At 38.0% G+C, this 24,009-nt stretch overlaps 1 protein-coding gene across 1 annotated transcript; it reads left to right on the top strand.

Moving 5' to 3' along the window:
- The first annotated feature begins 15,077 nt into the window (after window positions 1-15,077).
- On the top strand, window positions 15,078-20,566 carry PABPC4L (poly(A) binding protein cytoplasmic 4 like). Its single transcript, XM_023252811.2, has 2 exons — window positions 15,078-15,248; window positions 15,953-20,566. Exon 2 carries the CDS (start codon window positions 16,005-16,007, stop codon window positions 17,115-17,117), a length of 1,113 nt encoding a protein of 370 aa, XP_023108579.1. The 5' UTR covers window positions 15,078-15,248; window positions 15,953-16,004; the 3' UTR covers window positions 17,118-20,566.
- The last annotated feature ends 3,443 nt before the right edge of the window (window positions 20,567-24,009 follow it).

Here is a 24,009-nt window from a genome sequence, read left to right on the forward strand (position 1 = left end):
AACAATAAGAAATATATCTCCCTTTTAAGACTGATGTCAAAAATGAATAGGAAAAATATATAAAACTGAGAATAATGAAATATATTTAAAAAAATAATAGCTGTTGGTTGAGCACTTACTCTGTACTCAATTCTTCATATATAAATACACAGTTTTGGGGACACAGATGATGTGTAACAATACATAGTTGTTTTTAGTAGTTAGATACTAAAATTTTATTAGAGTAGTTTTAGCAAAAAAAAAATATAATTCAGATTACATACCAGTTTTAGCTCTTGTATATATAACAACTTGAAACTATTTTAACTCCCAGTGCCACTGTCTTAACTCAGTTCATTATTCATAATTATCCAAATGATTGTGTGGCTTTCTAGGATTTTTGTTTCTTTAAGCCTTTGTTCTTTCCATCCTCATACTTAGTGGAGCAGACTTTTAAGAATGAAACATTAGCATTGCATTACCTTAAAAAATATTATGACATCAGGGTGCCTGGGTGGCTCAGTCAGTTAAGCATCGGACTTTGGTTCAGGTCATGATCTCACAGCTCATGAGTTTGAGCCCCACGTCGGGCTCTGTGCTGACAGCTCAGGGCCTAGAGCCTCCTTTGGATTCTGTGTCTACTTCTCTCTCTGCCCTTCCCCTGCTCGCACTCTGTCTCTCTGTCTTTCAAAAATGAATAAACGTTAAAAAATTTTTTTAATATTATGACAAATGGCAAGATTCATTCTTTTTCATGACTAATATTCTGTATTCTGTATACACACACACACACACACACACACACACACACACACCACTTCTTCTTTATACATTCATCAATCAATGGACATTTGGGCTATTTCCATAATTTGGCTATTTGCAATGACAATAACTAGAGAGTATTAAATACTAAGCAAAATAAGTCAGAGATTTCAAAAAATCATATGATTTCACTCATATGTGGAATTTAAGAAACAAAACAAATGAGCAAAAAGAAAAGAGAGAAAGAGAGAGAGAGAGACAGAGAGAGAAGCAAACCAAGAAACAAACTCTTAACTAAAGAGAACAAACTGATGGTTACCAGAAGGGTGGTAGGTGGGGGATGGGTGAAATAGGTGATGAAGGTTAAGGAGTGCACTTGTGATAAGCACTGGGTGATGTATGGAATGCTGAATTACTGTATTATACACCTGAAACTAATATTACACTGTATGTTAACTAACTGGAATTTAAATAAAAACTTAAACAAATATATTATGACATAAAGAAGTAATCAAAGTTAACATGGAAAAAAATGTGTTTTGTATGTACTCCTCTTGGAGGAATATCAGGATCCAGGGTCAATGGGTTTAGTTGGCCTTGACCACAAGAAGTGATACAGGAAAAAACAGGGATCCTGAGGAAGTAGAGAACTAGATAGGAAACAAGAAAGGGATACTAATGAAAAAAGAACTCTGGTTTGCCCTTTGAGACTGGCTCTGTGTATCTGAAGGTGATTGTGATTGGTTATAGACAAAAACTGAATTCTTCCTGATCAATGGACCGTAATTGCTCATAGTTGTAGCCTTCGTAGGACATAATGGTAGGTTTGGATTTGTGATGTCCTTCCCTCAGGGTTATTGAACTCTGGTGTAGTAACTGACTACCCCAAATCAAGTTGCATTTGTTATAAACTGTTAGAAGAATTTTGCAACAGATTAGTTATAGATATACCCTTAGAAGTTATGACTCCCTTTGGGATATAGGAAACCAAAGTTGACATGTGTCTTAGCACTAGGACAGCTGAAGGACTATTGATTTAAAACAGGGAATTTCCAACTACAAAGTCAGCCAAGGCTATGTCTTCTTTTATTTACATTTATTTGTATTATTACATTATACAGAGAATTTTCTCCATGAAGTATTAGGAAAGGAAGTCCATGATGACTAATGCTAAGATTCCAGACATTAAAGATATATCAATGTCTCATTCCTGGAGAAATAAAGAAGTGGCAAGTAGACCATGGTAAAGTTAATGGAAGAATTCCAGTCAATTCTGAATTGTACCCCACCCACCAAGGAATCATGAGCTTTCAATCTTAGAAAGGAAATAATAGAAACAATCAGATGCTCCTCAATATATTCATGTTGTAAAAGTCCAGGACTTTTGTAGGGCATAAGTAGCAGGTTGTTTGACTTCAGAGACCAAAATGAAATATTCCAGAGGCTTAAAAACAAGACTATGGAGACATTACAGGCTTTCGCTAAGGTTGTGGTAGAAAGACTAAAAAAATACTCTTATGTAAGTTTTTGATGGAGTAGAAAATGCCAAAAATGTACTCTCAACCCAAGTGTTTTTTTTCAATTTTGTTATGAGCCTAATGCTAATTTTGCTAAGGGCATTAGGAACAAAGAGGACTAAGGAAACCCACTGAAACTTTCAAAATAGAGAATTACAAAAGAAAGGGACTAAAAGCCTCATAACCCGGCAGCTACCAGACTTACTGATTACATTTAAGTGCATCACAATTTTGCCAGCGGAGATGGAGAAGTGGTTCTGAGTGAAGGATGAGAATACAGAGACATACTGGTAAGAGAGAAGAAAGGAAAAAAAAATGCCAGTGAGTAAGTGTTACCTTCCTTAAAAGTCATGAGAAGTCTGCCCTATATATGGCAGAGGTTATCCACAACTCAGTCATGTATTTGTTCAGTGTCAACAACTGAGGAAGCTTTGATTTTACCTGACTTGCAAAGTACTCTCCTGCCAAGTTAACATCCCAGTTTCATGGATGGTGGCAGAAGATATAAAATTCCTGAGTCAGATATAAAGGACTTTATCACTCACTGCACTAACAGCAACTGGAGTGTAAACATTTTCTTCTGGCCGTTCTCCAAGCACAGTTCCCAAAGGGTTACATGAAAAGAGTCAGGTGATCCCTAAATATTGAGCAGGTTTCATTAATGGAGGAGAACTTGAGCTCGGAGAACTGACATCTTTTATAAAAGATAGTTAGAAGGCTTGTTTTTGCTTTGGATAGAGACACTATCTCTACCTTCCAAGGCTGTTCACTATATAAACAGCCTAGAAAGTCTGGAAAAATGGTGGTCAGTGTCTCTGCTCGCAATTCATGCCAAAACACAAAATAACCTTGGAAAGTCATTCCTTATCAATATCCACTTCTTAGTTCTATATCATCTTGTTATATGACAAACTTTCCCATGAGTATACTACTTTTTTAGCCAATCCAACCAACAGAGGCTAGAAGCAAATTCACTCAATTTGTTCCATATTTATTGTTGATATTAAGACTACTACCAACAAGACTCCAAACAACAGGATGAGGCAAACTTATAATATTACTTTCAGCCATTTATACCAGAGTTCTAGATGCAACCAACTGAATAATTCCTACAAGCCATCAGGCCTTCCCTTGGATGGAAAATGACTTTCTTCTTATTTTTCTTTATTGACCTTTATATCTGGCCTGAGATACTAAACCCTGGTATGGTAGAATATAAATGTGATTGCACAGAAACTGCTGTGGCTTGCAAGGACAAAGTCTGTATAATTCTGTTATCAATAACAAACTTGGATGGTGAGTTGCAGCTGATCTGAGTGTCATCCAGGCCAAAATACTGTATTAATCACTTCAGATAGTCAGGAACAAATATCATATCACCAATTCTAATTGGATGACTCACATTAGAAGAATAATTTTCCATAGGTTGCACATAAATTAGAAATCATTTACCTCTCTGGGAAGATTATCCATGAATTTCCTCATTTTGGAGAACTTGCCACAACTGTTTGACAGCTACATGATATACTGGCAATATTTCCTTAAACACTTGAAAGTCTCTTAAGGCCATTTCTAAGGTGCAAATTAACGTGTTTTCAGGAAAAGGCCAGTGAAAGCCAAGCTTCTAAGCAGAAGTCCATTCCTACAGGTTTACATAATACCCCTAGAAAGAAAGTGCCATTATAATTTTGTCCCCTTGTATAGGACCCACATCAGTCAAGGTCACAGGTAGATAGGGCTTCTGATGTGTCCTCCTCTCTGCCTGGTGAATCTTAGCAGTGCTAGTTTAGTTCAAACAAGTTTTTGTTTGTTTGTTTGTTTTATTTTGTGTTTTGTTTTGTTTGTGTTTGAGGAACTTCCTGGCAGCAGCCAGTCCAACCTATTCTTTTGGTCTGTGCCAACATCTCGGTGGCATTCGTCTACCGCATGGAATGATTGAATAATAGCCACGGAAGAGGAAGAAGGGAAAACATCTGAGATGTTGACAGTTGTTTTGTATGGGATAGTGCAGGAGCCAAGGCCATCTCTTGCTGCTTTCAATAGTCTTTACAATGAGATTAAGGGTAATGGCATTTGCCTCCTGGGTCAAAGCCATGCAACAGGGATGGAAGACAAAGCTGTTGGTTAAATTTAAAGTGCTCTCAACAATTTGGGAGCAGCACACGAGGGTGTTTTTCTTCGTGAGCAAGTGTCTGGGATGAATCTGAAAGGCAGAGATCACTGATATTCCTCTCTTCATCACACCTCCTGGAGTCTGAGATATTCCCTGGGTACCTAGGTTGATACTCTCCTATATTTTGCCACAAATTGCCGTGTCCTGTTTCAGGAGCTGTACCTTAACCCACATCCCGATTATTTTCTATTTGCACCCAGACCTTTCATCCATAAAGGCCAGGTACCAGAGAGACAGTGCTCCCTATTTTGGTTGGCATGGAGCACAATGAAGGGACTTGGAGAGTAGTGTACCACTGACAAATGGTCACTATTTTTATGATCTAAAAATATGCCAGTCTAAGAAGAATATCCAGGTCACTGAATTAGAAGAGACTTTGAATACCTTGAACCCCTTTTGGCCAGGCTACTACTTGGAAAGTGTATTAACCATTCGGGCCTGGTGAGGACATTAGGGGAAAGAAACAGCAGCATGGTCAGGAATGGGCAGAGTGGAATGCCAACTATTCATAATGAGTCTATATAACCCGCCTCCTTGACCCTGATCATTACTCAGGAAGTGGCCAAATGAGATGATCACTTGTTTTGGGCAGTCATATTTGGCGACTAAAATCTCTGCCTAAAGGTGTAGTTAGACCAGGAGCAGTTGAAGAAAGTAGAGTCAGAATCATTTTGAGCTGATTTTTGAGAAGGACATTCTAATTGTCCATAATAGCAGATATCGGTGGATATTACACAACATGGAAAATCCATTGAATAGCATGATTATCAAGACATTGCTTAGTGGCATTTGTGATAACAGGTATTCCATTATCAAACTGTTAATATTCCTGGTTTAAAAAACAAAATTATGGAAATTTAGCTTCAGAGGCCACAATGGTGCAGTCACAGTGGTGCAGACTGAACTTGAACAGTAACCCTACAACCTGATAATGTGTCAAAGGTATGCGTACTGCTCCAAGAAGGGGTAACCCCAATAGAGGTGTCCAGGAGTGGGCAGAACTCGAAGCAGTGTAACCTTTCTCACCTCAGAAACAAGTCATGAAAGGTAACATATAATGATGGACTCAAGCAGCATTGGTGGCGATCTGAGTTTTGGAAGTTTAATCATCAGTTTGTTTGCTGTCAATCTCATGAGTGAATGACCCTTAATATGGATTTTTGTATGAGAGACCCAGATGTTTCATTAAGGAACAGCTATTTACGTATGAAGTGCAGAGCTCCCAAAAAGGATTGTCTTCCAAATTTGTAGGAATGTCCACCTAACACCTACATTCCTAATATAAATCCTGTTGTAAAATCAGCAGTAACAGATACTGAATTGTCCTAATGACCCACAAGATCCATTCAGCTTTTCTTCCCTACCATGAATAATGTCCACACCTATCAGTTGGATTGGGACACTTCCTTCTTGCAAAAAGTAGGTAATATTGTGACTTGGGCATCAATATCCAACAGAGCAATCAAAACTTGACTTTCTCCCTTACCCTAAAATATTTCGACATATTTGAATGGTTCCATTTGACAAGTGGATTCCCTTTGTGCACAGTGGAGACTTGGGCCAATCACTAATTATCTTGTTCATTAAAGTGATTGAGGTGGGGCTCAAGGTAGAGAAAAAGATCTGGCTTGGCATACAGAGAAAGCTGCACCTTGCCATAAAATAAGACTTGGGGGGGAGTCCCTGGGTGGCTCAGTCAGTTAAGTGTCTGACTCTTGATTTCAGCTCAGGTTATGATCTCATGGTTGTGAGAATGTGCTCCCATCAGACTTCCCTCTGAGCATAGAGCCTGCTTGGGATACTCTCTCTCCCTCTCTCTCTTCCCTTCCCCTGGGTTCATGCAATCTCTCTCTCTCTCAAAATAAATAAATAATCTTTAAAAAATATAAAACTTCACATTTATCATTGGGTTCAAGTGGTCTGTTAGTAGCTTGGGCTTCAACTAAATGAATTTCCAGTATTTTTAGCCTGCTCAAAGATCTTTATCAGGTGGCATGTTCCCAATGACTAACACCATCTCTTTCAGTCATGGGGTCGCTTATTACATAGCCACAGCCAGGGGCGCCTGGGTGGCTCAATTGGTTAAGCGTCTGACTTGGGCTCAGATCATGATCTCGCGGTCTGTGAATTCGGGCCCTGCGTCGGGCTCTGTGCTGACAGCTCAGAGTCTGGACCGTGCTTCAGATTCTGTGTCTTCCTCTCTCTCTGACCCTCCCCCGTTCATGCTCTGTCTCTCTCTGTCTCAAAAATAAATAAACGTTTAAAAAAAATTAAAAAAAAAATAGCCACAGCAAAATACTTGCAGTTGGGGCTCCTGGGCTTATGTGCTGGGTTTAGTTGGGCTTGCTTCACAGTGTGGTAGCTTTTTTTAAGGAATAAATCTGAGGCATTTGTTGCTCAATTGTTATAATATCTCTTTAGGTTTTCACCTTGTTTTATTTTATTATTGTTTTTAAAATGTATTTATTTTGAGAGAGAGACAGAGAGCGTGAGTGGAAGAGGGACAGAGAGAGAGACACAGAATCCGAAGCAGGCTCCAGGCTCTGAGCGGTCAGCACAGAGCCTGACATGGGCTCACAGAGCCCGACAGAGCCCATGAACCATGAGATCATGACCTGAACTGAAGTCAGACACTTAACTGACTGAGCCACCCAGGCACCCCACACCTTGTTTTAATATAAGAGTTACATTAAAGACTTTTCCAGAATAGTAGAAAGGGGATGGCTGCAAGAATTTTGCATACATTTCATTTAATCAGTGATTTATTCTCCAGTGGCTCACCTTCCTCAAATCCCATACTGGCCAATTACTTATCTATAGTTTCTCACAAGGATACTTCTGTCTCAGGAAAATCTGGGGGGCCAAAACTGTTTTCTAGTAGTCAGTCTCCACCAAAAACCAAAGGAAAAACTAGAGATGCTTTATTCTTGTGGCCAAATGAATCTGAGGTTGGTATGATAGGCTACAAGAGCAGCTGAGGCAGATGATGCGCTGTTGCCATTTTTCCTTGACAAGCCTTACATCTTCCACCCCATCCTCATCCACCATGAGAAACAGCCGAAGTCTATTGATTTTCTTGTTAATGCCTACCGTGGTCGTGGATTTCCTTCTTTTTACATTCAGTGGAGATACAAGTTTCTGAAACTGTTGCCTGAAAATATCAGAACCGTCTGCCAACCCTGGATTAATTTTAATATTAGTTGTTTCAAATGGGTGGACCTGAGGCTGATCACCAGATTAGTGAGGAAATCTCCTTACCAGAGCATCATTTGGGCAGCTGAATTTGTATCTGTTTCCTTATTATTACCCTGAAGCCACCTGCCCATTTCCTCCTGTTTAGCAGCCAAAACACCGAAGAGCCATTTTTTTTTTGTCCTATAGATGATATTATTTGGTCAATATGTTTTGCTGCTGAATCCCATAGACTTGCCTCAAATCCCATTAACCTGCTTGTGAGGCCCTTAACCTTCCTTTCCAAAAAGCTATGCCTATGTCAGTTTTCATCCTCATCATCAAAACTGTCAAGGACTATGAAGACTCTGAGGTTTCACCTTTATTGTAAGCTACAAGTTTAGCTTGCTACAGTTTTATGGATAATGGTAAAATAAACAATGGTCCTGGGTGAGAGACAAAGACTTTATTACTCACAGTAATAATGTTAGCAAGGATATTAGTGTTTTGTGTGTGTGTGTGTGTGTGTGTGTGTGTGTGTGTGTGAAAGAGAGAGAAAGAGAGAGAGAGTTCTACAAACCCAAATTCCCATATGGTGATGTGTGAACATCCAGATAATACCTGCACTCACAGTGGTTTGCTTAAGAGGAGAGTAACCCAGTGCTTAGACAACCTGAATATTTTATAATGGAGAGGAAGCATGCCTGTTTTATGCTCCAAAGAGAGACCTATCTCTTACAAGTCTCTGAATAAACCTGTACTGTGTTTCAGAGAGAAACACCATCTCTATCTTTCAAAGCTGTTTGCTCTATAAACTTCATTTAAACTATAGTCCAGAACAAAAACCCTCAGTACCTTATTTACAAGATGTGCAGAATTGTAAGAGATCCATGAGTAATAGTTGTCTACCAACACTCAAAACATATGCTTTGAAAACCTATTGTATGCCAGCTCTTATTCTAGGCATTTGAGAATATGGTGGTGACTAACTGAGACACAATTTTTGCCTTCATGGAATTTACATTTTAGAGATGGTGGTGGTATGGTGTGTGTGTGTGTGTGTGTGCGCGCGCGCGCGTGTGTGTGTGTGTGTGTATCAGGGGGCAGTGACAGATAAATGAAGTACCAAATCAGTCTGTATGAGTTGTGCATGTGGTAATGGGATTGAGAAGGAAAATATCACATAGAAAGTAGCTAAGTAGGACAGTTCCTATGCCAGTTGACTATTTCTGACAGTTTGGCATAACGGCAAGTATCAGAAAATGCAGTTACACACCTATGCAAGATTGCAGGAATTGCTACCCAAGGAAAAGATGTTGCTCTGAAGACAGAAGTTAGCAAACTGCAGGAAATGGACTTTATAACTGGAAGACTTTTGTCAGTATTTGAGTTTGGCAGATAGAGCCAGAAACGGCGACCAGGCAGAAAAGTTGTTGCATCATAAAATGTTTTTACCCAATTACAGAAATAGGCCTGGCACAGGGCAGGGGAATGATAATTATCCACTCTAAACTGGTAACTGCTTGCTCACATTACTTAATAAGGCACTCTTAATATGCATGAAAGAGTGAAGGGGAATAAGGAAAAATAAGTAACACCTAATGATCAGGTCCCAGTGACCCTGTCAATCTTGTATCATTTCTTCTACTGCACTGACTCCTACAGATCTTAATGCAGAGACCTTCGAGGTTAGGCCTATGGAGTCTGGAACACTGTTTTCTAGGTAGGAATTTGACTGAATGATGGCTGCAGTGTAGACAAGACTAGAATGATGAGCAGAAAATAATCTCTGTCCAAAGTAGATGACAGTTCCCCACAATAGGTGTCAGAAAATCATCCCTGGGTGAATGACCAGTAATGAATTGAACACCTCTATGGACGATGCTAGACCTTCCCTGGTATGAAGAGTAAAATAGTAGCCCTTCAATCCCTCTCTTTGTTAAGTCACAAAAGACAAGCAAACAGGTTCCATTAAGAAAAGAGAGCTAGCCAAAGGGCTCTGACACTTCCACTCCCTCTATTTTTCTTTAACTTTACCTTGGTGAGGTTCAGAAATTTTGGCATAAAAATATGATGGATTTGTAGTTATGAGAAATGATCAGAACTCAGAAGAATCTGAGAACGCAGAGTTGAACAGTTTTCCAAGCTTTGGCAATGTGGGACAAACATAAGATGAAATAGAGCTCTGGATCAAGAAGAGGATATAAACAAAGTAGGGAAGGCACAGTCACAAAAGTAAAGGTGTTTGGGCACGCTCTGAGGGCAATCAGATTACAAATCTAAATGTTTTCACCACGGGGGTGCCTGGGTGGCTCAGTCAGTTAAGTGTCTGACTTCGGCTCAGGTCATGATCTCACAGCTTGTGAGTTCGAGCTCTGCATCGGGCTCTGTGCTGACAGCTCAGAGCCTGGAGCCTGTTTCAGATTCTGTGTTTCCCTTTCTCTCTGCCCCTCCCCCTCTTGTGCTCTGTCTCTCTCTCTCAAAAATAAATAAACATAAAAAAAAATAAATGTTCTTACCACAAGTTGTGTCTTAATAACCACCATATTCTCATTTTTAGAACTATTTTACCAATGGTCACCTACCTCAGGCAGTGATTCATGAAAACTTCAGAAAGTACTTTGGTCTAATTAGTATAACAGAGTTTTATTTTAAAATGCATGTTCATATTCAAAATGGTTCGTGATTACGCATCTTTACATTATTTCTGCTTCCTGTTTCCATGACTCCATGTCTTTCATATTACCTTCACATTACCTTTTTGAAACATAGTATAAACACATTCTTCCATCGATCATTCCAACAGCTCTCATTTAGAATGAAGGCTGTGTCATAGCTAGGCATGTGAAGAACTCTGGTTTATTGCCCTTGTCTTCTCTTGCCTCAATTCCTGCCACTTCCTTCTTCACACTTTGTATTCCAGCAATATTAAGTGGCTACTGGTTGATATTAACTTTACTTATACCTAAATCTTCCTGGAGTTCACAAAAAGACCCCAAATCTTCTTTAGCACTATTTTCTCTGCAAAGGCTTTTTTAATCGTTAATAGGCAGAATTATTCATATATCTTCTGTGCTAAATTTCTATTTTACCTTTTGTAGATGATTGATTTTACATTGTTTTATTTTTTTAAATCTTTTTAACCTTTATTCAGTTTTGAGAGACAGAGACAGAGCATGAGTAGGGGAGGAGCAGAGAGAGAAGGAGACACAGAATCTGAAGCAGGCTCCAGGCTTCTAGCTAACAGCACAGAGCCCGAGACGGGGCTCAAATCTACAAATCATGAGATCAAGATCTCAGCCGAACTCGGACACTTAACTGATTGGGCCACCCAGGTGCCCCAGTTCTACATTGTTTGAAATTGTTGTTGTTGTTTTTTCCTATTAAAACCCATGAGACTCTTGCAGAAAGATGCTGTCTTATTCCATTTTAATTGCAATGATGCCTGATGTTTTTAGTAGTAAGTGATATTTTGGATTGGATTGAACTTCTAATCAAGATTTACTAGTAATCATACATTAGTTATTGTGTGTGACATTTCAAATGTCCCATACGGACAAGGCTAACTCTGATATTTAAATCACATACCTCATGCTAAAGAAGTTAACACTACATTTGGGTAAAAAATAAAATAAAATAAATGAGAAAGCAATTAAAACTGAAAAGAGAGCATAACTGTCAAGTAAAATTGAACTCAAATAATCTGAAAGATACAATGTACTTTGGACTAAATATTAAACATGGCACTTTCAGAGTATAATGTAAGCAAGTTTTACTCATGTAATTACTTTCAATTAAGACAATAAAGATCACTTTGAGCAAAAATAAAGAAAATTTTATTAATAGTTGACTACATCAGAGCAATGATTCATGTAGGTGTCAGAAATTACTTTGGTCTAATTAATGCAACTGATTTCCATTTTAAAATGCATTATAATACTCAAAATAGCTATTTATTCATTTCTTTTTTTCCAAGTTTATTTATTTTGAGAGAAACAGAGAGAGTTCGAGCAGGAGAAGGGGGGAGGGTGGGGAGAGAGAGAGAGAGAGAGAGAGAGAAACCCAAGCAGGTTCTCCAGGGTCAACACAGAGCCCGGCTCAAATTCACTAGACCATGAGATCACGACCTGAGCTGAAATCAAAAGTTGGATGCTTAATTGAGTGAGCCACCCAGGTGCCCCGCTATTTATTCATTTCTACACAATAAATACCAAAGTAAACAACGACCTGCATTGACATGAATATCAGTGAATAGAAACACTAACAGTTTTCCTGTCATTTAAGCAAAGTAGCATCTTATTCCCGCTTAATTCTGTGAGCCACCCACATAACAAATCTGTACATTGAAGAGACAAGTGAGCGAAAGAAACATAGACAAAATTGTAACTTACTTCAAAATGAGGCAAAAAAGGGGCACTTAAATGAAATATGTTCAGAATATTTGAGGAAGAGGACATTCAAGTCCGCAATACACATAGCTGTAACAATTGGCTAAGAAAAGCATAAGACAACATCATGGGTGATATCAATTTTAAGTCCAGGTTCATCAAAGCCAATGAACTCATGCCAAAATTAGTTCCATATACACAATGAATATGTTAAATAAACTGTTTCACAAAAGGAGAAGTAATCAGTGCTGGTCAGCTGGGCTATTGAGAGAAAAAAAAAATATGGGCGCAAACAGAGCTGAAGAATGACAGAATTTGGATAATCAAAGAACTGCATGTGCATATAAAACAAATGAAGGGTTAGCTTGACAAAAGATGTATGCAGCTCTGATAGGACTGATTTTGCAAAGTTTTGGAAGCCATTTGTTATTTTTCACTAAAATCTTGTGGAAGGAATCTTAGCAAAATTAATTCTGGCAGCAAAAGGCAAGATGGACTGGCATATAGACAGACTGGCATCTAGGCAAAAGAGGATGAATGAATAAAACGAATGCAATAATACACAATGAAATGGGGCAAAGACCATGGCAACTGGAATGGAAAAACAGGGTACATGGAAAGGCCACCCAAATTAAGAAATTAGTGAATGAACACAACTAACAAAAAAAAAAAAAAGAGAGAGATAGAGAGAGAGAGATTTAGAGAATTAAAGAGAGGAAAGACCCATAGATGCTTAAAAATTCTTGCTTGGTTATACATAAAAATAAAAACAGTGTAATACACAGAATAAATAGAAAGGATCATGATTAGTGGTAATGTAACAAATTGAGCTCGGTATCTGCTGCACATAAGATGACTGGAGTCAATAATGTAAGACTAACTTCTGAATTTGGAAACTTTTCCTCCCGTTTCACAGTATGTTGAGTGAAGTGATCACATAAAGTAAAATGAAAATCTCATGAGTTCTTAAAATATTTTGGTATCTTGCTATAGTTGAACCACAATTATACAAAGACCTAATATGACCTTAGACAGTTTTCCTAGAAATAAAATGTCTTGTGACAAAATTCACAGGAAATACATAGGTAAGAACTTTCTTTTTCTTTTTTTTTTTTAAAGAAAGAGATAACATTGGGGTGCCTGTGTGGTACAGTTGTTTAGGCATCTGATTCTTGGCTTTGGCTCTGGTCATGATCTCACAGTTGGTGGGCCGTAGCGTGATTGGGGTTCTGCATAGATAGCATACAGCCTGCTTGGGATTCTCTCTCTCCCTGACTCTCTCTATCCCTCCCCTGCTCACATGCATGTGCTCTCTTCCTCTCTCTCAAAATAAATAAACTTTTTAAAAAAGTGATAATAGTGAATATGATGGTCGCTTTTATTTATGCTATACAATGCCAGTGTCTGAATTCTTAAAGCATGTACTGGAATGTGGCTGCTATCCATTGATGTATCTACCAACTACATGAGTGGTCTTTCTTCCTTGTTTAAAAAAATTTTGTTTTATTTATTTATTTTGAGAAAGAAAGGGTGCGTGCTGATGCACGAGCAGAAGAGAGGCAGAGAGACTCTCAAGCAGGCTCCACAATCGGCACAGAGCCCGCATGGGGCTTCACCTTAGGACCATGAGATCATGACCTCAGCAGAAATGGAGTCAGTTGCTTAACCAACTGAGCCACTCACTGAGTGAGTGGGTGCCACTCTTCCTTTTTTAAATTGTAGCCTTGAAGATATGGTTGAAGAAAAGATTACTTATTTGAACTAATGATTTCACAGGAACAACAAGTGATAAATTTCTCAAACAGTAACCATTAATCAGGGTTAATTTGGGAAGAATCATGGACCTATTATTCCATTTTAGATATGTTAAAAGCAATTTGGATTTGATAATGAAAATCCCACTCTAATTTTAGTGGGTTTTTTTAAAATAATATATTACTGACTGCTAGAGTGTCATTATCTTCTTAAAGAGAAATATATTTTTTGTAGTTCTTACTTTAGAAAAATGTCACCATTAGAAAAGATTTAGACTCACTAATTTAGCTTCAAGTCTTGATATTTAGCATTGTTCACAGACCAACAGAATTTGCATCACTCAGGAGCTTTTTAGAAAGGTAGAATTTCCAGTCCATTCCAAGTTGCTACATCAGAATCTGCATTCAAACAAAATCCCCAGGTGATTCCTATGCCCATTAAAGTTTGAAAAGCACTATATTAGCCTTATATAAAGTGGTCCACCCAACTCAGTTTTGCAGGTGACTATCCCTAAGATGTGCAAATTTTAAGGTTTTATGAGAATGATGTTAAGGAATTTATGTAAAGCTACGGTAAATAAAATCGATGCTACTGAAAAGCTATTACTGTCAGATACTGTGCTAGACATTTCCAGATACATTCATTCATCCAAGCCTTACAACACTCTCTGAGGCAAGGGACACCACCTTCATGTCTCTGCGCATGAACATCGGCCTCAGGTTAAATATCACATCCGTTCCCTGCAATCAATTCATTTAATAAATATTGAGCATCCCATTTCTGAAAGTCCCGTAATTGGACTAGGAATAAAATGGGCATGGCCCCTACCATCATGGAATCACATTAGATTGTAATTAAACAAACGCTATGAAAGTGCAATGTAGTGTAAGTTTCTAGGAGCAAAATACAAACTTTCAGAAGTCACTTAAGGAAAATTTCTATTTGCAGAGAGCATTTAAACTGATGGTTGAGAAGCACATTTTTGTAAAGGTGGCCCTGGGGAAGAAAAAGAAAAAGAAAAGAAAAGAAAAAAAAAAAAAAAAAGTAATGCCATGGATTTTGTTAAGGGAAACCGAGCAGCAAGTTGAGACTGGAACTGATACTGCAGAACTTCAACTTCGTACAACAAGGTGAGGATGTTGGGCCTCATCCAAGAGTCAAAGGAAGCCACTGGAGGGTTTTCAGCGAGGAAGTGACCAGCCCCGATCCACAGTCGGAAAAAGCTCCTTCAGTCAGACCCGTGCACAGCCCCGCAGGCGGGTGGGTTTATTAGGGCCACTCCCCTAGTCAGCCTCTCTCCACCCCAGTCACCGCCTCCTGCTTCTCCGCGCAACTGTCCGAGGGAGGTGGGAAATGTGTGAGAGGGGCGGGGGGAAGACAAATATTCTCAAAAAATATTAAAAAGAAAACATCCCACTTGGCAGCGGGTGCGCGGGAAGTTCAGCGCGCGAGTTCCGGGTTTCCCGCCAGCCGCCAGCCCGCCCCCCGCCGGCCGCAGCCCGGGTGAGCCCCCAGCCCCTGCTCGGGCCGCAGCCTTGCTGGGCCGCGTCCGTCGGTCTGTCCGCTTCCCCTCCCCCCCACCCGCCCATCCCCGGGAGCCGCGCCGGGTCTGCGGTTCCGAGAGCGGCCGGGGTTTTTGCCAGGGCGCCTGCAGCCCGCTTTGGCCCCGGCCGCGCCTCGGCGGCGGCGCTTGCAGAACTCGCCCCCCCCCCCCCGCCCTGGGCGGTTCGGGGGGTTCGGGTCTCTCCGCGGCCCCGCGCCCTCCGCCCACGCTCCGCGGCCCAGGGCAGCCGCCTCGAGCGCCACTTGTGGAGTTCTTCCCCCGGAGGCTGTAACTTTATAGCAGCCTGAGCGAGGCCTATTTTTTATTCAGAAACCAGCAACCCGAGTGTCTGTAGAAAACGCTCAGATTGGGGGGCCAGCCCACCCCCTTGAAGATCTCTCACACATTGGTGGGCAAGAAGCGTCTGGTTCTATCAGCCTTTCTTGGAGAGCTCAGAATTCTGTTGCCATCTTCCAAATAGAGCCGAATTGGTTGCGGGGCTGGGCTGGGCCGGGGTGGGGGTGGGGGGTGCTTTTTGATGAGGCTGTTGCTCTTAACCTGGTGGAACTGTACCTGAACACCATCTCACAGCCTCTAAGCGGTGATCCTGGGGCCACCACGCACGAGCCAGGCCCAAACCGTGTCCTGGTGACCCCTCCTGCAGGAATCGCACTGAGAGCTCCTGGGACAGGCCCGCGGTGGGGAGGAGCAAGGAGATGAATGTGGCAGCGAAGTACCGCCAGGCGTCGCTGTACGTGGGTGACCTCCACGCAGATGTCACCGAGGACTTGCTGTTCAAAAAGTTCAGCACCGTGGGGCCTGTGCTGTCCATCCGCATCTGCAGGGACCTGGTCACCCGCCGCTCTCTGGGCTATGCCTACGTGAACTTCCTGAAGCTGGCCGATGCCCAGAGGGCCCTGGACACGATGAACTTTGACACGATAAAGGGCAAACCCATCCGCCTCATGTGGTCTCAGCGCGATGCCTACTTAAGGAAGTCGGGCATCGGGAACGTGTTCATCAAGAATCTGGACAGATCCATTGATAACAAAACCCTCTATGAACATTTTTCAGCCTTTGGGAAGATCCTTTCCTCCAAGGTGATGAGTGATGACCAAGGATCTAGGGGCTATGCATTTGTGCACTTTCAGAACCAGATCGCAGCCGACAGGGCCATCGAGGAGATGAATGGGGCTCTGCTTAAGGACTGCAGGCTGTTTGTCGGCAGATTCAAAAACCGTAAAGATCGGGAAGCCGAGCTCCGCAACAAGGCCAATGAATTCACCAATGTTTACATCAAAAACTTTGGAGATGACATGGATGATGAGAGACTGAAGGAAGTTTTCAGTAAATATGGTAAAACCCTGAGTGTGAAGGTGATGACAGATTCCAGTGGGAAATCCAAAGGCTTTGGCTTTGTGAGTTTTGATAGCCATGAGGCTGCCAAAAAGGCCGTTGAAGAAATGAATGGAAAGGATATAAACGGACAGCTGCTTTTTGTAGGCCGGGCGCAAAAGAAATCCGAGCGACAGGCCGAGTTAAAGCAAGTGTTTGAGCAGCTGAAACAGGAAAGATTTCGGAGGTGCCAAGGCATGAAGCTCTATATTAAGAATCTCGATGACACCATTGATGATGAGAAACTGTGGAGGGAATTTTCTTCATTTGGATCAATTAGCAGAGTCAAGATAATGCGGGAAGAAGGGCGAAGCAAAGGGTTTGGCCTCATCTGCTTCTCCTCTCCTGAGGAGGCCACTAAGGCAATGGCTGAGATGAATGGCCGTATCTTGGGCTCCAAGCCACTCTACATTGCCCTGGCCCAGAAGCCCTAGGAGAGGAACGCTTACCACGGCAGGCCGTGTTTGCAGCAGCCTTGGGAATGACAGTGATCTCTGCCTGAATTAGCCTCAGAAACATTTCAAATCCCAGCTGATGGTCCCTTGATTTAGTAAACTTTGTGATAAAAGGTTTTGTATATGACGCTATTTTTTCTTTGGTGGAAAAATAAATGAATCTCGGAAGCTTGATTCATTTCACAGGGGCACATCTTCTAATTATAATATTGTGTATTATTCTGATTTTGATTTAGTATTCATAGCAATAAGAATAATTAGATATATTTTTATTACATTTTGAACCGTCTGCAGTGAGGTAATTATTTGAGTTCATATCATATTTTCTTTCTTATTTTAATAATATTGCTAGCTTTAATTTCTTCTGTGAAAATATGCTAAAAATAGTTCTTATACCTAAGAATCACAAAGTGATTTATTTTTACAAACAGAAATTTTCTAATTTCTCATTTCAACTTTTTAAAAGAAACCAAAGGTTTAAGAATTGCTAGTGTAAATTCAGTATGTAATTTCATTCTGAATTAATGTTTAACATACTAGGAAGTAGTTCAGTTTCTTTTCAATTTATATACAGATATGATTGTTTTTCTGATGGCTGAAATTAATGATGGAGTTTTTTAATGTTGCCTACAAATCTGATTGATAGGATATTTTGCTGTTCTTTCCATTGGTAGGCTATCGTTCAGGGACTTGTTGATTATCAAAATTGGGACTTGAGTGGTAAAACTTTAACTTCAACATTCCTTATGTTATATACTTGTATCAATTAAGGTGACAAAAAGTAAGCTTTCTCTTAATTCTCTTCCTATTTGTACAGTTTAGGATTATGCCTTAACTTTTTGCCAGGCACCAATATTAATCAAAGTCCTATATAGAGAACATAGAAATTCTTAACAAATGTTTCTCAATCTATATTTTATATTGGTCGATGTAATGATATTATCTCAGGGTTCAGAAAGTATGTTTCTTTGTTTCTATTAACTCATGTCTCTTTTTATTAGACCGTGAGTGCTACTGAATTAACATTCAGTCTTAGCCTTGATGTATCAGAAGCTCACTGATTTTCTGACAAACTGAGATTTCATCAATTTGCCTATTTTCTAGTAAAATTTTTATGCTGGCCCCATTTCCAGGTCTCTCTTTGTCTCCTACCTTTGATCTATATTATTCAACTTTGTTTTATACTTTTTTAAAAAGGGCTTTATTATATTGATTTTTATCATGTGCTATTTGAAATCCACCTTGGAAACCAAGACAAGAGTTATTTATTTACATTTGAATAATTACTTTTACAATTCTGTTTTACCAAAGGTGTCTGGAGAATAGGTTTGTTGTTCTTGTTGTTGCTGTTTTATTTTATTTTATTTTTTTATCTGCTTAGTGGTTTCCTGTAACCATATATTCAGATCTTCCATTTCTTATATTATCAATACAAAGATATATTAAAATATTTTCTTTGGCAATACTTTAGCTATGAGAGAATGAGAAAATCTGTTTCTGTTTATTTTCATATAACTATATGTTTATTCTGGCACATTTTCTAAATTAAAAGTCTCTTTTGAACAATGAAAAAATTATGGAAAACGAAAAAATTTACAGCAACATATGATACCATTATGCAGACAAATCTTCTGTTAAAATTTGTTGCATTATCTTCCCAAATTTTATACAATACACATAGATACTTTAACAAAAAAAGAATCATATTATAACTTCTATAAATTATTTTCTTTATTTTACAGTATGCCATAGTCAACTTGCATATCCACAAATAATTATCTGCATTATAATTTTAATGAGTTTTGTTCCTTCAATGTTTGTACCATAATATAATGAATTTCCTCTTGAAACACTTGTATCAAGATTGTTATATTGTTTCCTATGCCCCCCCTTTTTTTTTCTGTCATAGACAGCTTGGAGATCAACATCCTTGCAAATTTATGTATGCTGATATATCCAATTATTTTCTTACAAAAATATGTAGTTCATTGGAATTAATGTTTAAAAGGTGAGAAATTTTTAAAATAACTTTGATGAATATTGCCCAAATGTTCTCCTGAAAATTTGTGCCATTTCCATTATCAGTGTGGAGGATTGTCCATTTCCATATTCCCCAAGAACAAGGGATTATGTTTAAATTGTTATCTAATTCAACATGATGCATAAAGCAGAATATTTCATGGTTACTTTTTTTTATTATTATACAAAAGTTAAACAGCATTTCTTCTATCTGTTGGCCATATGCGTTTTCATATTTGTGAACTAATGTTTCATGATTTTAGTTTGTTTTTCTTTTGGGTTGTTTTTCATTTGTGTGGATTTATGACATTTCTTTACATATTAAGGACAAAATGTTAGACTGTTTTCCCCCGATATTTCCACTTTGTTTGTAGTTTTGAGGGTCATTCCAAAGTTAAATTTTTAACTCAGATTTTTTAGTCTTTTACTTAGATGGCTTTGATGTCATGATTCAAAACACTTTGAACCATTCAAATATACATGCAGACACACACACACACACACACACACACACACACATAATTAATTGGTGTTATCTTCTGTTACTTTCAGAGTTTTATATTCTCAACAATTTCTAAGCACAACTTTTGTCTGTGGAGTATTTTATCAACAGCCTATAGTAAATCCTTTAAAATTGTCTTCCTTTTCAACCTTTATTAATATGTTTGGTAAATACCTACCTTCTGTAAGAATCTCTGTGACACTCATACCTACTGTAATTCACTGGGCCTGTGAATCACTGTGTGAAGTATTTACTTCAAAAGCACAGCGTTACTGAGAAGGAGACTAGGCAACAGGGCTGGGAAGTGTAGTGGGCGTGTCAAGCCTTGACATCTCTTTCTGGATAATCCAGTCTACTGAAGTGTTCAAATATTTGAACAATATTTCATCATGCTTGTAAATGGATTGTTGAGATAATATCAGGGAACTGAGTTCTCTGCTATGTGCACAAGGAATTAATAGGACATAAGATCAGATGTCTGGATGAATTGTAGCTGTAGCTTCGTGACACAATATTCTACCATTTTAGGAGAATTTGCTTATTCTTAATATTTACTGTGAGAAATGACTAAGCTCACAAAAATACATAATCCCGTGGATTTTCCTGATTAATTTATTTAAATGTTTGCTTTCTCAATTGTGTGCATGTGTGTGTGTGTGTGACGGTATCGAGTAATCCTAGTTGGCAGTGTTAAGTTCATTCTTTGAAGAAAATTTAATTATTATGCCCAAGTGTCTTGAGAAATAAGAATCTTTACTTTTCTGATAAGCATTCCAGTAAGAGCTAATTTCTATAGGTGCCTTGAGCAACTCTATTCTTGCCTCCCTCTCCACACACACATTGCCAACTTTGTTTTATGGATGCCTGCTTGCATGCACAGCCAATTCAATAAATGTGCCTTCTAACATTTATTTAAACATTTAAAATTATTTTGGGGCACCTGGGTGGCTCAGTTGGTTAAGCGTCCAACTTGCGGGCAGGTCATGGTCTTCACTGTCCGTGGGTTTGAGCCCCACATCAGGCTCTGAGCTGATAGTTCAGAGCCTGGAGCCTGCTTTAGTTTTCTGTGTCTTCCTCTCTCTGTGCCCCTCCCCTGCTCACGCTCTGCCTCTCTCTCTCTGTCTCTCTGTCTCTCTCTCTCAAGAATAAATAAACATTAAAATAAATAAATAAATAAATAAATAAATAAATAAATAAATAAATAAAATTTTTAAGTTTTTAAATATTTTTAAATTTTTAAATGAAAATCTATAGTTAGTAAAAATGAACTTTAAAGTGGTTTAGAATCAGTAAATTTATGTTCATAATAGTTTTTATAAATCCATTGAGGAAAGGTCAAATGAGGTTTAATCTCTCATGGTAAAGACATGTCTAAATGATTTAAGTTTTAAGTATTTCTAATTTTCTAAAGATATGTTTCTCTTAAGAGTAAACTGAAAACAACTTCCATTTTTAAATGAAGATACTCATACTTCATGTTTCAAAAGACCAACTCCACATGAATTAATACTTCTACAGTTTTTATAATTATGGGACCATGATTGAGAAGAACCACTAATATAGACCAAGTTTTCATGAGGAATAATGGACTATATTTAAAACACTTCTGCATTTAATTGCTAAAATAAAATTCAGCTAAAAATCCTCTATTGAGGATTTCTAATTAGATTACTTGGATTTAGAAAATATACCTCCTATAGTATAACTTTTTTGGTAGATAAAACAGTACATAAAAAAACTTTTAAAAAAATCTGCATTTTAAAGAGTAGAACAAATTAAATATCCTCATGGTATCTTTAGCTGACAGAAAATTCCAACTCACACTAGAAAAGGAAATCTTACCTAACAAAATATTCAGTTAAAGTGTCTTCAGGCATGGTATACTAAACTTCTGTTACCACTTGGGAGTCTCTTGGCTTTTCCCCCATTATATCTTAGCTCTACCATCAGGAAGTGTCAAGATGGCTGCAGGATTTCCTGTCCTACTGAGACACGACATTCAGAAGGTGGTGTCTTTCCTGGAAACCTTTTAACAACTTTCCTCCTCAGTTCTCATTGTCCATTACTGATGTAAAGATTAAACAAGATCTGCCACTAGAATTGAGGAAGTAATCAACTTTCCAAGTTCTGTCCAGAATACAGTTACAGTTAGGACAGGAAGATCCAAGAGTAGAAATGGATGTAGGAGTATGTATTGACTAAATCCTCAATATTTTTTATTATTTATATTTAATTTTGAATTTCAGTACTTATTTGATTTTTTTTCTTTTAATTGTTTGATTACAAACAGTTCTTACAATTACATTTTGTCCTTACTAGTAATTTCAATGTGAGTCAAAAAGGTGATTTCTTTTTCTACCTACCTCAAATTGTACAATCCTAAGGAAAAAATTATGCAATCTTTTGTGTATAAGATTAAATTATTTTTTGTTTGGTAATGGGACTTAGGTTTTTACATATCGTACTCTATTAGGTCTAAATTAAGCATCTGCTGAAGATATTAACTGAAAAGGTCAGATTCAATTTAGCCACCCACATGGGTTTTCACCAAAAAATGATTGTCAACAGATTATAAATGGTCAAGAGTTTTTCAAAACAAATCTACATTTAATAGGTATTGGTTTCTTGATTTTTAATATAAGGTAGTCTAAGCCACATATGTTTTCATGCATGCTAATGTTTTAGAATCATACCACCAGAGGGAAAAGACTTAAAGTACTGTGTATACAAGCATACCTCATTTTATTGTGCTTCTCAGATACTGTGTTTCTTTCAAGTTCAAAGTTTGTGACAACCCTTTATTGAGCAAGTTTATTGGCACCGCTTTTCCAACAGGAGCTGCTCACTTCATATCGCTGTGTGATATTTTGATAATTGCAATATTTCACATTTTTTCATTATTCTTATGTTTGTTATGGTGATCTGTGATCATTGTTTATCACTTGCTAAAAGCTCAGGTGGTGGTTAGCATTTTTTTAACAATAAAGTATTTTTAAATTACAGTATGTACATTGTATTTTCCTTTTGATGCTATTGCATGCTAAATAGACTATAGTATAATGTACACATAACTTTTATATGCACTGAGAAACCAAAAAAATCATTTGACTCACTTTGTTGGGGCATTCATTTTATTACAGTGGTCAACAAACAAACCCACGATATCTCTAAGGTATTCCCATATCACCAACTTTATATATTCTATATAAGGAATTTGTAAGAAAGTTCCTACTGACAATATCATGAATAAATCTTGGGAAAAATCTAAAACATTATATGCTTATAAAATATAACTCCAATATATAAACCATCTTAACCACAAAGATAAATTAATAGGTGCTAGTTTGCTTTACTAAAATATTTGTTATTAGGTCATTTAGTACACTTAAATTACAGGAATTAACAAAATTGGACTTACCCACATCTTTTCAATATATTTATTTCTATATACATGAATGTGGTATAATTTTCAGTCATTTTAACCCTGCAGCCTATATTTTAAAAATATAGCTGTACTAAATTCTGAGTTACAATTACATTTAGATTTGAAAAAAAATACAGATGCACTAAATTGTGAGTTATAATTACAATTAGATTTAAATCTAAGGTCAGATTACTCTCCAGGTTTGCTCAGAGGAAATAATTATAGCTATATGTTAGTTTTGTCTCATGGTCATGTCTTAGTGTTCACAGAATGCTCTTAAGTATTTTTAAGTTCCCTAAATGAAACAACTGAATCCATCAAGCAAGAGAAGAAAAATTATTCTACTAGTGGGATTCTTTGCCATAGTAGAGAAAATGCTTAGCTTCTGAGAAATATTGGCAGTTTGTACAATGATATTGCATCAGATTTTGTTAAGCCATTTATATTTACATCACTTAGATATTAAAAATATACTCATCTTGAAGTTCTGCGAAGTACCAATAGCACATTTGAGTTCCAAAGGCAATGCCACTGAAATAGTGGATATTATATATATATATTTTTTATGTAGAGCGAATATTGCTCATGATTCATTGTGGTGTGTGTGTGTGTGTGTGTGTGTGTGTGTGTGTGAGTATTTAATTTGATATTTCCATTGGGATTTTCTTATCTCAGGAAACCATATCTGACAGTCTATAGTGAATCACAATTTTGATTTACATTTCATCGTATCTTTGTACATGTGCCAGTGGCATGCCAATGCACCACAGTTTGACATACTGCCAATCCTATTTCCTTGAAATTAAAGTAAGCTTTTATAATAGTAATTCCAGCAAATCTTTGGTAATCAAAGAAGTGCCTCAATTGCAATGCAAGCCAAATATTAGAATCACAACTAGACTATTTTGACACATTGCTATTTTACT

The sequence above is a fragment of the Felis catus genome, chromosome B1, assembly GCF_018350175.1.
Source record: "Felis catus isolate Fca126 chromosome B1, F.catus_Fca126_mat1.0, whole genome shotgun sequence".
Taxonomy (NCBI): Eukaryota; Metazoa; Chordata; class Mammalia; order Carnivora; family Felidae; genus Felis; species Felis catus.